Consider the following 14469-nt stretch of genomic DNA (forward strand, 5'->3'; position numbering starts at 1 on the left):
GCTCACTCCCTCTGAGCTCCAGCGCTGAGGCAACAGCTTAAATGGCACCAGGGACATATGGGAGGAACTGCAGTGTACAGCATCCGAGCATCCGGGGGAGTAGGCAGCATTCTCCCAGACAGAAGTGCTGGTAGAGGTCATTGTGCCTTTTCTGAGCCCTCCCACCACAGAGCTGGCAGGAGGATGCCATATCTGAGTCTTCATCAATCTGGCTAATATCTTTGGCTCTGCCCTGGTGATTCCATGAGAATCCATCCGACCCAACTTTCAGGCCCACCCAAGCAGTTTCCAGTGGTTTTTCCATATAAACAGCCTATCTTGGCTCATGCTTCATATTTTCCTAAAGTCTTACAAATAGGCAGCATCTGGCCTCGGTGAGTCCCATACCTCTCGCTGAGTGATCCAGGCCCTGCACTAGTGGCAGCAGGCCTTGGTTTACAGCTTGGCCCTCTTTGGGGCACATCCAAGCCCAGCGCAAATAGCAGCTATCTATAGATGGCTTTGAAGCTTGTGTTGGGTGGCCCTGGGCAGAATATGGGCAGTAGCTGACCTTGGCCTGCACCTCCTGGGAGACCCCAGAGCCAGCGTACCCGGTGGACCGCTTCAGACCACATTGGAGTAACACCCAACCACCTCCACAAGTGATACACTCAAGAGGAAGACACAGTGAGCACCAGAGCCCCACTGAAGTAAGTTCTGATCCATGGGATGTGCCCTTGCACAACTGATCCTCTATGGTGGTCACAGCCAGTCCTTGCAGCTATAGACTTGGGGGTAAATCTCTCTGACTGATGTGCCAACAGCAATTAAGGCTCAACTACATCAGGAGGGTGTACACCAAGCATGTCTCGTGGGCTGCATGTGGCCCACAACAAATATTTTTGCGGCCCAGCCAATATAACGATATGTAAGAAACATTTTAATAAAAATTTCGTAACTTAATTTTTACAATATCCTGTTATACATAATCATTACTAATGAACTACAACGTTTGCTAATGTCTGATTATTATAATTGTGTTGCATTCATTTCCCTTACGCGCCTTACATGCAGGCGCACCATTTTTCTCCACTAATACTAGCAGCGAATATTTTAGCAGCCAATTGCTACATTATTAGTCTTGGACTGACTAGTGTGGTATGTGCAACAGGAAATATTTTGCTTTCGGAGAACAAGAAAAATAGGTTTATTTGTGTTATACTTATTAATTTGTGCAGTTATTCAGTGTCTGGTAAGTTAATGTTCAAGAAAAATATTAATTTTTATTAAAATGTTCTATTATTTTATGTTAATGGTTACTCATTTATTTCAGCCCTTTGTATTCAGCATGTCTCTATCAAAATAAACCTATGTGTCTATGAAAATCAAAGCTTTTGTTTTTTTTGTGACCCACATAAACTTAAACCTTGTTTATTTGGCCCATGTTAGCCTTTGAGTTTGACATGCTTGGTGTACACAGTCCACACAGGAGGGGGAATGTGAATGGGGAGGTTGAGCCACTGAACCTACTATACAAGGCCACTCTACCAAGCCAAGAGACAAAGCAGCTCTACCTAATACACAGAAACAAACACAGTGAACTTCCAAAATGAAGAGACAAAGAAACATGTCCCAAATGAAAGAACAGAACAAAACTTCAGAAAAAGGACTAAACAAAATGAAGACTAGATACAGAGTTCAAAATATTGATGCTCAATGAACTTAGAGGACAAGTAGATGAACTTAGAGAGAACTTCAACAGCATCAAAAAGGGCATGGAAACCATAAAACAGAACCAGTCAGAAATTAAGGAAACACTAACTGAAAAAAGGAATAATTTATAGAGAATCAATAGTAGAATAGATGAAGCCAAGAATCAAAGGATTTGGAATACAAAGAAGCAAAAAACACCCAATTGAGAATACCAAAAGGGAAAAATAATTTAAAAAAATGAGGATGATATAAGGAACCTTTAAGTGTACCAACTTCAAGTGTAACAACATTTGCATCATAGGGGTGCTGAAAGTAGAAGAGAGCAAGAAATTGAAAACCTATTTGAAAAAATAATAACAGAAATTAACCTGGTGAAGAAAATAGACTTACAAGTCCAGGGAGCACAGAGTCCAAAACAAGGTAAACACAAAGAGGCCCACACCAAGACACATCATAATTAAAATGTTAAGGACAAAGGGAAAATCTTAAAAGCAGCAAGAGAAAAGCAGTTAGTTATGACAGCTCTCATAAGTCTGTCAGATGATTTCTCATCAGACACTTTGCAGGGCAGAAGGGATTGACAAGAAATATTCAAAGTAATGAAAGCAAGGACCTGCAACCAAGATTCCTCTAACCAGAAAGGCTATCATTTAGAATTGAAGGACATAGAAAGAGCTTCCCAGACAAGAAAAAACTAAAGGGGTTCACCACTAATCCAGTATTATATGAAATGTTACAGGGTCTTCTTTAAGAAGAAGAAAAAGATAAAAAATGTGAACAATAAAATGGCAATAAATACGTATCTATCAACAATTGAATCTAAAAAACAAAATAAACAAACAAGCAAAACAGAAACAGACTCATAAATACAGAGAACATTTTGACAGTTGCCAGATGGAAGGGGGGTTGGGAAAGGATCGGTGAAAAAGGTGAAAGTATTAAGAAGTACAAATTGGTAGTTACAGAATAGTCACAGGGATGTAAAGTATAGCATAGGGAATATAGTCAACAATCCTATCTAATAAAAGGGTAATATGCAAATTAACCATCACCCCATCACAAAGATGGTGGCACCCATAGCCATAAGATGGCAGCGCCCAGTCCTCTCAGCCTCGTTGGAGTTCCCCAGTCCCGGGGGGGTGGGGGGTGGGCAGCCGCTGAGAACAGGCAGTGTGAGCAGCCTGGCGGAATGCTTGCTTCGTTGCCGTGGGGACGAGGCAAGTGTTCCACCCCGGCTGCAGAGGGCCTCTGGGCCGGGGTGGAACACTTGCCAAGCCCCACATAGAGCTACTGGTGCACGGATTCGTGCGCAGGGTTACTAGTATTGTAATAGCTATGTATGGTATCACATGGGTACAACATTTGTCAGAATGATCACCTAGTAAGTTATTTAATGTCTAATCACTGCGGTGTATGCCTGAAAATAATATATCGTATGTCAACTATAATTGAAAAATAAATGATTAAAAATGTATGTTTTTATATTTATAGAGAAATACAATTGACCCTTGAACAATATGGGTTTGAACTGCACTGGTTCACTTATATGCAGAATTTTTTTCAATAAATACTATAAATTATTTTCCCTTCCTTATATTTTCTTAATAACATTAAAAGAAATAAAAAAATAAAAATTGCATTAAAGTGTCTTACAGCAATGGCTTGAACTGTGGCCAGGTAGAGAATGGCAAGATCATCAAGGTCCTGAGATAATTTCAATCCGGTGACCTGCAGAGATGAAAACAAAAAAAGAAGATGATGGCCAAAAGGAGCTGCCATGGATAGAGTTAATTCCCACGAAACACATTCAGATGTGTTTTCTTGCTGAAACAAGTTCATATGCAAATCCCCTTTTTGTGAGCTGAATGTGAAATGACTACTAAATTGTTTAATCTCCAGACCGGGAAAAACTATCCCTTCTTCCTCAGAAATGCCTTGCCTTGAATTAAACAAAAACAAAACAAATACTATAGGAAGATTGTGTTGGTATTTCTGAGCATGGAATAAAATTTCTTTCCTCTTCTTTAAAAAAAAAATCTTATTACACACATCTTTGGCTTACAGAATGCAATAACAAGTAGTAGTGGCATTCTCATAAAAGTTGATCTTATTCCAAGTTCTGCTACTGTCAGGATTCAGTGTAACAGCATCCAAGGGATATTCAGGGTAAAATAATATGTCTCCTATAAATGTTATACCTACTAGGGGGTAATTTAGAATCAGTGGTTTTCAGGGGAATCCCATTAAAGTCAATCGGAACCACATGCTTATATGGGACGTGTCAATCTCTGAGAGATTCCAGAACTGAACAGGATGCTGGGTTTGAATGCCTTTGAGACTTGTTCACCATCCCACTTTCATATTTCCCCTTCATTGATGTGTCTTCTTGGGACCTTTTCAGAGGGTTAAGACTGTTGGTTCCATCAAACCTAGTGTGAAGTTTGTGGGCATTGATACTAGAGTTCACTTTATATCTTCACATTACAAAAATTAATTCACCCAACATGCATTTACTCAAAGCCTACAGGGGCATGGTCTAGAGTTCAACAAGGTGGTGACATGCATCTTGCATTATAACACAAGAGTGGAGTGGACCACCTTCCCTTCATCTCTCCAGATTCCACCCCCGACCATGATTAAGGGGCCAGTATTGGCCTGATGGCAGGGCAGACACCAATCTGTTACCCAAATCAGAAACCAGAAAATAGGGAGCACTCTTCCCTGACTTTCCTCTGCCTTCCCATATTTAACCAGTGTCCAAGTCTTGCATATTTGATTCCCCTCCCCCTTATTTTTTGCATTCCTCCCCTTTCTTCATCCTGTCTCTCACTTAGTTAAACCAGGCCACCATTATGTCCCTCCTGCTTGTTGAATTAGCCCCTGGGCAGATCTCTATACTACAGAGCTAATAATTATTCTCAAATGCAAATTTGATCATGATACTCCTTGTTAAACATTCTACCTCTTATCCTAGTTTTGAAGCAGAAATGACTTTACTGTCTTATGTGCTTCTTTCCGGACTTGCCCCTGCTCACTACTATGGCACCTGAACTTGTCCTTCCTCACTTAGCATCCTATGCTCCAGCTATTCTGAGTACTCAACTCAGTCTGTCAATATGGGGATTCCTGCTGATAGTTATTCTTGGCAAGTAACTGGGCAGCTAGATGAAAAAAATGGCTTTGATTTTAAACCAGAGGAGCATTAAGGTTTGAAGGAGAGACCAGAGAGGAACTCTGGGGAGAGGAACTCTCAAGCCAGGAACTCTGTGAAGGGTCATCTCTCATGAAACTCCCCAGAGACCTAAACAGACATAAGCACGTTTGAACTAGGAGAGAACATAAACAATGCTGATAATATAGAAGTTCATTTCATAATCTTCCTGAGGAAATAATTTGCCTAAAAGCACACAGAGAATATAAAAATAGAAACCAAAACCTAAGTATTCTGAAAGACTGCTTGTGTTTTTCACCACAGTACCTCCAATGCCTAGCACTGTGCCTGACACATAGTAGATGCTAAGTTAATACTTGTTGAGTGTGTGAATTAGTGACAATCCAATGCTCTCTCTTCCTTTCATATACTACTCTTTCCTAATATCCTATCCTTCTCTGTCATTATACAATTAGGAGAGGATAATACTTACTACCTAAACCCCTCATATATTCAGAAGGGACAAGACATTTGCTCCATGTCCCAAGACAGAACACTGGAAGATCACTTATAGTTGCTCACTCCATGCCCTCAACACCCCAACCTTCATACTTACCATTCCTCATGGGAGGAGTGGTTTACATAAGATTGGAGTAAAAGTAGGGTCCCTGTAGCACATGAGGAACCTTTGTGTGAATTAGAAAAATGGTGCCCCCTTCAGGTGGATTAAATACATAAGGCATGCCATCTGGGAGAGTGATTTCTAAAAAGGACAGAGTGAACAGGATGTCAGCCTGTCATCCCCTGCAACCCCTCTCCCCTCCCCCGCTGCAACTGAATAGCTTGTATAAGTAACCAGTGCCATGACAAGCCATGGTCCTGGGTAAAGATCACTAGTCCTGAATGGTATCTCTTTCTCTTTCTTCTGTACTGGCCAGGCCTCACTAGTGTCTCTGTTGTTGATCTACTGGGAAAGCTTCTCTTCCAGAGCCAGTCCAGGATGACTGGTTTCCTCTCCCCAGGCATCAATGTGATGTGAATCAAGTCATAACTCGTCAGCGTGACTGGGTACGTATCTGCTAGGGAGACCCATATTCTCCTATAGGACAATCCTGACCCAGACTTGGATAAATTATAATGGTAGTGGCGGGGGGGGGGGGGGGGGGGAGGAAGGGAGAAGGAATTTGACTTCGTATATAAGATGCACTATTTTATTCATTTATTAGGAATCCCAGTGCCCTTTATAATAACATGATAATGTAAATAGTTCTGATATCTTTCCCAATTAGTAAGACCCCACAGAGAGGAGTATGATATTGCCAGATTTAGCTTTTTTAAAATATATATTCATAAAGACTTCTAAAAAGTACTGGTATTGGAGCAAAAAAAAAAAATTGTCATGGACCCTTCTCTAAATTTCGAGTCTCTCCAAGAGCTCAGAAGCTCATAGGGCAGAAAAGAGAAAATAGTTTCTTTTCTTTGGAAACTGAGAATGAGATAATCAATGGAAATCAGCACTACATTTAACTGTTGAGCTCAATAGGAGCTGTGACAAAAGGGAACTCATAATGGGGGAACACAGCACTTCTTTTTTCGATAAATAAAACATACCTATCCTTCAAGGGAGAAAAAGTTACTACTGGGAAGAAGATACTCAGTACAAAAGGGAGTCAGCCAGCACACTTCTCCCATAGCTGTTTCCCACATTCCCTCACCACTAGCATCGGGGCCCTGGAGTTGAGATGTGACTCATTGGAAAGCATTTCTCTTGACAGTGCAACGTTACTAAGGTGTGGGGCACTGGGGAGGGGATCCCTGCTTCCGTGACATCTCACCTGATATGCATGCAGGTGGAGACCTTGGAAGGCATCTGATTATGCCCATTGATTCTCTCAAATACCATGGACCTCAGCCCTGCCTTGGAAAAAGTCAAATGACAGCGCACGATGGAACTTTCTAAGGAATGTGGACCTGCCATGTGGACCGCTTGGGAGGCCATAGAGGGCCCTGAGGGAGCTGTTGGTAGGAGGGTGGCAGCAGTGCCCTGGGAATGACAGGGATATGTTGTGGGAGGTGCAGCTTTGTAAGCAGTGAGACAGCTGGGATAGGACAGATGAGCTGACACCCCTGGCTGAAGGTTGAATGGCTCCAGCAATAAGAGGAAGTGGGAAGAATGCATAAGTGGAAGAAATGTGTTTACAGATGTGCATGTGCCTATTTTGAATGTCTGGGCGAAACAGCAAAATGTATGGGGAATCCCCAGGAGACAGCTGCAGTGGTAAGCACATCTTATTTATTTGGGCTATTGTGTAATGAGAACTGTAGGAGAAAACATGTATAATTACTATTTAGAGATGTGTGAAAGCTGTATATGGTGGCCAAAGAGATGCAAACTGCGTGTGATGACTTCAACATCTTAGATAATGGTTATAGAATGCTTATGTACATCTGGGGATTTCTAAGCTTAGAAGAGAAGTGTAGGGGAGTGGAAAGATGGTAAACTTTGCAGCAAGACACCTGGGTTTAAATCCTGACATATCCCCTAACTGGCTGCATAACAGTGTGTTTTGCAACCTCTCTGAGCCTCACTTTTTTTACTTGTAAAATAAGAATAATATCTCAATAATATATGTGAAGATTACATATTATTTGCGAAGTTCCTTCCTTTTTCAGCAAGTTGTACTGAGTCTAAAAGTGCTAGACACTTGTAGTGCCAACTATGTGTGCATAGGCGACACTGAAAAATGTTCATTTCCTTTCCCTTTCTCTTGAATGCACAAAGGGCTCGATCCCATTTATTAACTTAAATAAAGCAATAAAGCATCTCCCTCAACATGCTATGGGCACCAGCGGGGTATTAATGAGGGCTGCTGAAGACTAGGGTGGGAAAGGCAGGGCAAAGTGTATGCTGACCATCAACATCAGGGTTATAATGCTATAGGTACGGACATGCAGGAGTATGGAGAAGCAGCGTGTCTCTGATGAGTGCCCAGAGATTAGACAGTGGGGGACTCACTTGCAAAAACTCCCTGCAGAAGCCTTAGTCCTTATGAACCTACACACTTCCATTCACTATATGAATAAGAAAGACAGTGGATTTCCCCCTACACTTGGGCACAATGCTGAACTCTTTCCTGGGATCCTAGTTGGATGTAGATTTCCTGAGATCCAACTTCAGATTGACTGAACCTTTGGTATGAGCCCAGCAATTTGCATTTTTAGCAAGGACTTGATATACAGTAACGCATGGGAACAGTTGTCCTAAACTTGGCATTGTGAATTATAGCTTCACAGGCTCTAACATAGTTGAGATTAAAAATTGTATTAGTAATTTAGCTAGCTAAATTTTTCCTTCTTAGTTGTTAAAGAATTGAAGTGATTATAAAATAAAGTGGAGGCATTAGAAATAGATTCTCAAGGGATCTCTAAACATTATAGAAAACAAGAAACAGGATTCGCAGTGCTGGGATTGGTCATCAGAACTTGATGAGGTATCCATGGCTCTGGGTAATTGGTTGAAAGCTTTCCAGAACACCAAGGAACAGAACAAATGTTCTGTTTGTTTAGTCATTAATGAAGGCAGAGCTGATGGACAAATAGCATGGAAATGAGGAGGATCAGAGAAGGATTTATAGGAAATTTCTGGAGGGAGGACAGAGATTGAGAACAGGGCTAAGGTTATCAGCAGCCTGGAAGAGAATGGGGACAGGTCTCCCCAATAACATGTATGCGTTTCAGTAAGTCTCAGGAGTTGAGGTTGACCCTTGGCATTGCCTGAAACTCACCCAGATTTGGGAAATAAATGTGTTGACACAATGTGATAGGCAGAATTCTAAAGATGTTCCCCCAAGATTTGCGATAGCCTGGTCACTCAGACAAACACTAACCTAGGCACTGATGTAAAGGGACTTTGCAGATGGAACCAGTTATTAGCCTGTTGATCCTAAAATATGGAGATTATGCTGGAGTACCCAGTTGGGCTCAATGTAATCATATGAGCTCTTAGAAGCAGAAGAGGAAGGCAGAGGAGTCAGTCAAGAGATATGGGCGAAGAAGAAGACAAGATAAATGAGGCAGAAATGGAAATCAGTGATTCAAAACATGAAAAGGACTTGGTTTGCCATTGCTGGCTTTGAAGGTGGAGGAAGAGGGCAAGGAGCCAAGAAACGCAGGTGGTCTCTGGAAGGTAAGAACCCCTGCCTGACAGACAGTCAGCCAGGACACAGGGACCTCAGTCCTGCAACAGCACAGAGCCTAATTTGGTCAACTTGAATGAGTTTGGTAGCAGATTAGTCCCAGCCCTGCTGATAAGAGCCCTCCATGATAGTCTTGTGAAAACTGGAACAGAGAAACCAGTTGAGCCAGCCTGGGCTTCTAACCTACAGAACTGGGAGAAAATACATTTAAGCCTATAAGTCTGTGGTAATTTATGACAGCAGCAACAGAAAAGTAACACACACACACACACACACACACACACACACACACACACACACACACAATGACTAGATGATGGGCTGACATTGTCCCTCACTACCTTCTTCTACTGGTGAACTCAATATCCCACAGCACAAGTTCATGGACTGTTTGCCAGATGTACCAAGCACTTCACACCTTTGCCTGCTCTGCTTCTGAAGCTCTAAATCTAAGTTATGCTGATATGTCAGAATTCCAAAGCTCTTCTGGTCAACTGTCCTGGCCCCTCCTTACTATCATCCAATCATGTCCTAAGATTACACACCAACTTGGATCCCAACCTTGGTCCTCTGGCCTTAGCTCTTTTCTATTATTTCTATGTTGGGCCTTCCTGGCAGATTCCTACTTGATTCACTCCTCATTCTGTACTCCCTTGGGAAGAGCTCTGTCCATAATCCACTGCCCTCTTCCAGTTTTATTTGTTTAGTGTATACAGAAAAGATAAAAAGACCCATCTTTTTTAAATGGGGGGTCTTGCAGAATTGTTATGAAAGTTGTGGATGATGCATGTAAAGTATCTACCATGATGCTTGGCACATTGTGGACCCTGAAGTATGCTACCTATTATAAATCACAATACCAGCTGTGAACTTAGTTGCTTCAATAAAAACAAAAAATGCCTGGACAGTATGGCTCAGTGGTTGAATGACAATCCCATGTACCAAAAGGTCACCGGTTCGATTCCCCTTCAGGGCACATGCCCGGGTTGCAGGCTTGATCCCCAGTAGGGGGAGTGCAGGAGATAGCCAATCAATATTGATTCTCTCCTATCAATGTTTCTACCTCTTATCCCCTTTCCCTCCCCCCCCTCTCTCAAGTCAATAAAAACATATTTTTAAATAAATAAATAAATAAATAAATAAATAAATAAAACCCCCCCCCCACACACATGATAAGAAAAACAGTTAAATGATATTGAGGATATTAAGCTTTGTTATCAGATTCAATTTTTCATAGGCAAAAATAATATGTAAAAAATGGCTAAATAAAACAATATTAAATCACAACAAAAACATCAACAAATTGAGCCCTCATGTTGCCAAAGCTTATCTATATTTCACTGAAAAGCTTCTCCATCGTCTATCATCCCATCAGAGGAAGTCACAAGGATACAACCTCTGGCTTCCACTGAGCTCTTGCAAACACTCATCTGAGTTGCTGACTCCATCCACATCTGACTCTGTTTAGTGATGCCCACCTCTAGCTGGGATTCAGCCCTCAGGGAACTGGCTCAGATCTCATAACGCTTCTTTCCCAACTCCCTCCCAGTTTTCCACACGCACACGTGCTCTGTGCTTGCTTTGAAGAACCTGTGGAGCAGCACTCACCTTTCCAGCAGTCTGAGCAGCATATGGCCTACATTAGAGATCACAGCTCTTCAAAGAACCAGAAAGTAACTTTCCGTTCCGGGTTAGGCTGTACTTACAAAGCAAAGCAGAGAAAATGCGTTTCCACCAATGGTGAGCATGGCGTGTTCTCATGGTCTGATATGTCTCTGAGATCACTTAATTCTGTGAGTGGGTATTTCAGGAAAATAATTTTTAAAAATCAAAATGAAGAGGCCATTTTAATTTGAGAATAAAAAATGGTTACCCTCGCTGGTTTGGCTCAGTAGGTAAGCGTGTCGGCTTGTGGACTGAAGGGTCCTGGGTTCAATTCTGGTCAAGGGCACATGCCCGGGTTGCAGGTTGGATGCCCAGTAGGGGATGTGCGGGAGGTAGTCGATCAATGATTCTCTCTCATTATTGATGTTTCTATCTCTGTCTCTCACTTCCTCTCTGAAATCAATAAACATATACACTGAGTGGCCAGATTATTATGATCTCTGAATGCATAATAATCTGGCCACGCAGTGTAGACTGACCACAGAGTTGGGATTTTAAAATAAGGTTTTTCCATGTATAAGAACTGCATTGTGGGTGGTTAGAAAGAAGCAGAGGACTTACTAGCCAGAGGTTGGGGGCCACTATCTCCTGGTCCCTTGACATATCAAGATTTGCAAGCTTTCCCTTATACATAAATACACTGAGTGGCGAGATTATTATGTGTTCAGAGATCATAATAATCTGGCCACTCAGTGTATTTTTAAAAATGAACACATACACAAGGAAAAAAGGACTCTTTCAAAATGCCTACAGCACTAGCGGTTTTGTAAGGTTCGCCAAATTTGAGATTCCTGTTGTGGAGGACCAAGACTTAAATAGAGAAGACTAATCTCTATCCCCTAGGAAGTTTGGCTACTGGGATGGACCAGACGATCGTTCAGCTGCTCTCGCAGGTTGTTTGTGGTGATGACCTCCATGGCTGGTGAGTCCAGTTGGTGCTGGGACTAAGGTGGGCAGTTCATGACGGGGTGCTCAGAAATCAATCCAGCTAACAGCTTGTAAACATGCAAGGAAGAGACACTAAGAAGGAGCCACGTTGATTCTGACAGTGATGCTGCAAGGGAGTCTGTGCCTCTCCTGCTTATGCTGAGCACACTAACCTAACAGAGCTAAGCTCAGAGACCTCGCAGCCAATACACTCTCAAACCAGGATGCAAACGCAGGGCTGCCTTCAAACCCAGGCTCTCTCTACTGTTTCACAGGGGTAAAACCACCCAACAAACCATTCAAAATAGGAACAATCACACACACACACACACACACACACACACACACACACACACACAGACAGGCACACACACCATGCACGCATTCCTGATAGTGAGAATCTAGCTTCATTTATCCGTATGTGTGGCCATGTCATGTTTCTTTATTTTAAAACAGTGATTTTCAACCTTTTTCATCTCATGGCACACATAAACGAATTTTTAAAATTCTGCAGCGCACCAAATACGTATTTTTTTTTTTTGCTGATCTGACAAAAAAAGTCAATATAATTTTTGTCACTCACACCAGATGGCTATTGTTGTGTTGGCTGTTGTCATATTTTTTTTATTTGACAATCTAAGGGAAAAGAGGTCAGTGCCCACACTAAATAGTCAGATATTGCATGTTTTAAAATTTCTTGCGGCACACCAGTTGAAAATCACTGCTTTAAAAGTAAGCATTTTTGTTTTGGTTTGGTTTTAAAGAACCTAGTATTACCAGTGTTAAAGGTTTTGACAGTGATCGATTGCCATTAGCCAAGCTTCTGCTTTGTTTAAATATCGCATGTGCAGCCCTTACCTCTCCATGCCTCATTCATTAAGTAGAAAGGGGAACTATTTACATAGGTGGCTACTTGGTTCCGACATACTGTTAAGTTGCCCACCCCCTCATCGCCATCTCTTTTTAGCCTAGTTCTGTGGGTTGATACAGCATCACCAAAGGAGATATAAAATAGCTAGCCACATGGCAGGCAGCCAACTATTAAAAGGACAAAAGAAAATGATTCTATTAAGCATGGTGGAAGGAGGCCTGGGTTGTGCCCTGCTCCTGCTGATGAGGGTAGGCACCTAAAGTGGAAGGGTCGAGAGCCAGGTTGAACCAGGAGTGGCGATTACTTTTGAAATCTGAGTCAGTGAGGTTGGGAAGGAAACTAGAACCATTACTGAGAAGAGACAGGGTCAGAGCTTTAATCCAAGGACCAAGGCAAGGATAAAAATGGGAGAAAGAGCAAGAAGGCTGGTGGTCAGAACAGGGGAGCAAGGACCCGGCTGAGGAGTGTGGCTCAGAAGTAAGCCATGCATGATGTAGCTGTTATGACTCCTTTTAAGAGTCCAGAGTTTCAGGCCGCCTCACGGTGTGTACATCTTAAAAGTCAGGATTCATGCTTATTGAAGCTCGGCAATTTCCTGGCATTGGGACCTCGGGCAGGGCAAGTCACTTTTCATTCCTCATTTGGCAAATAAAGATTAAAATGATTGCTTAACCACAGGCAATTATTCAGTACCTGTCTCGGACCTAGGCACTGTTGCAATTTAAAAAGTAAAGAAGCCAGAGCCCCTACCTTCAAATAGTTTTTCTAACACATTTAAAATATATGCTACATCTTAGGACAGCCCTCACCTTATTTTCTTCAGTAAAAGCTATGATTTTTGTTGCCTTCAATGCAGGTTTTAATTCTGCTATTGTATTTTTGGTTGTCTTTATCATTTCCCTTTTTTGTTTTTTCCCGATTCCATTGACTTTTCATCCTAGTAAGTTTCTGACCTATTTCACTGAGCTATATACCTTTTAAAAAACCCTATTGAATATGCCAAGGAGTTTTTAATGTTTTCTTTTAGTTTGGGTAGTAAATAATTTTTAAGAGGCATTTCTTTAAGTGTTCAAAATGGTACTTCCTTTTTTTGTACGCAACGTGTTTTTCCTAATGGATTCACTTTATCACTGTTTTCATTCATTCTAACCAGAGTTATCCATATTCAGTGTTTCCCAGCATTCAGTCCACATGACTTACTCCCACCCCTCTCCCTGAAACTTGGCTGGGGCTCTTCAGATCTACAGCCAGGGGCCAAGCCCCAGAGGCAGCAGTTTTACTTGATGTGGATTTGTTGGCCAGAGGTGGGTCACTCCTGCCTGACTTTCTAACCCCAGGACAGACAGTGGACAAACAAAACTACACCCCTCCTCCAAATCCACAGGGTTTCCCTGCCCATGCCGGGTTAAGTGTCTACTCAGGCTCCTCAGCATGCAGGCCGTCACCATTTACCCCAAATCACACTTCCTGCCCCACCGGCTTCTTGGGTTGGCAGTTTTCTAATGGACTGAACTGAAGGGGAAGATAAGATTTGGGTTGTGGAAGAGTTCTGGGAAATTAAACTCACTGCTGCTTCCAAAACACAAAACAAAACAAGAAACCCTAACCACAGCAGCAGAGGACTGCCCTGTGTTTAGTCTTAAAGGGGCCCTGCATTTATTTTTAAGCTAGGGAGCAGGAGGCGGAGGGGCCCAGATGCTTGTGAGGCTGGTGGTTTATTTGTTCATATGCCATCTATTATGTTTATCAAACAGGTTACATTTAATCTTTTAGATTCTGGAACATCTTCCCAGTTTCTCTCTGAGAATGTCAATTTTAGTTTTCCTAGTCCAGGGTCATCTTAATTGTCAAAGTCAGCTTGAGTTTATGTGGTGTTTTTTTTTTTTTTTTGCATCTTCATTATTTTCTTTTTATATAATGTTTTTAAAAATATTTTTATTGATTTCAGATAGGAAGGGAGAGGGAGA

The 14469-nt window shown here is 41.9% G+C and overlaps 1 protein-coding gene across 12 annotated transcripts in view; it reads right to left on the minus strand.

Annotated features, from left to right (window-relative positions):
- The window catches only part of FGGY (FGGY carbohydrate kinase domain containing), a 396863-nt gene that overhangs the window by 88562 nt on the left and 293832 nt on the right, over window positions 1-14469 (minus strand). For all 12 annotated transcript variants that reach the window (XM_079776812.1, XM_079776815.1, XM_079776808.1 and 9 more), the window contains one exon: window positions 3346-3420. In XM_079776812.1, coding sequence (XP_079632938.1) covers window positions 3346-3420 — 75 coding nt within the window. The remainder of the gene's footprint in view (window positions 1-3345; window positions 3421-14469) is intronic.

The sequence above is a fragment of the Cnephaeus nilssonii genome (genome assembly GCF_951640355.1).
Source record: "Cnephaeus nilssonii genome assembly, chromosome: 7".
Lineage (NCBI taxonomy): Eukaryota > Metazoa > Chordata > Mammalia > Chiroptera > Vespertilionidae > Cnephaeus > Cnephaeus nilssonii.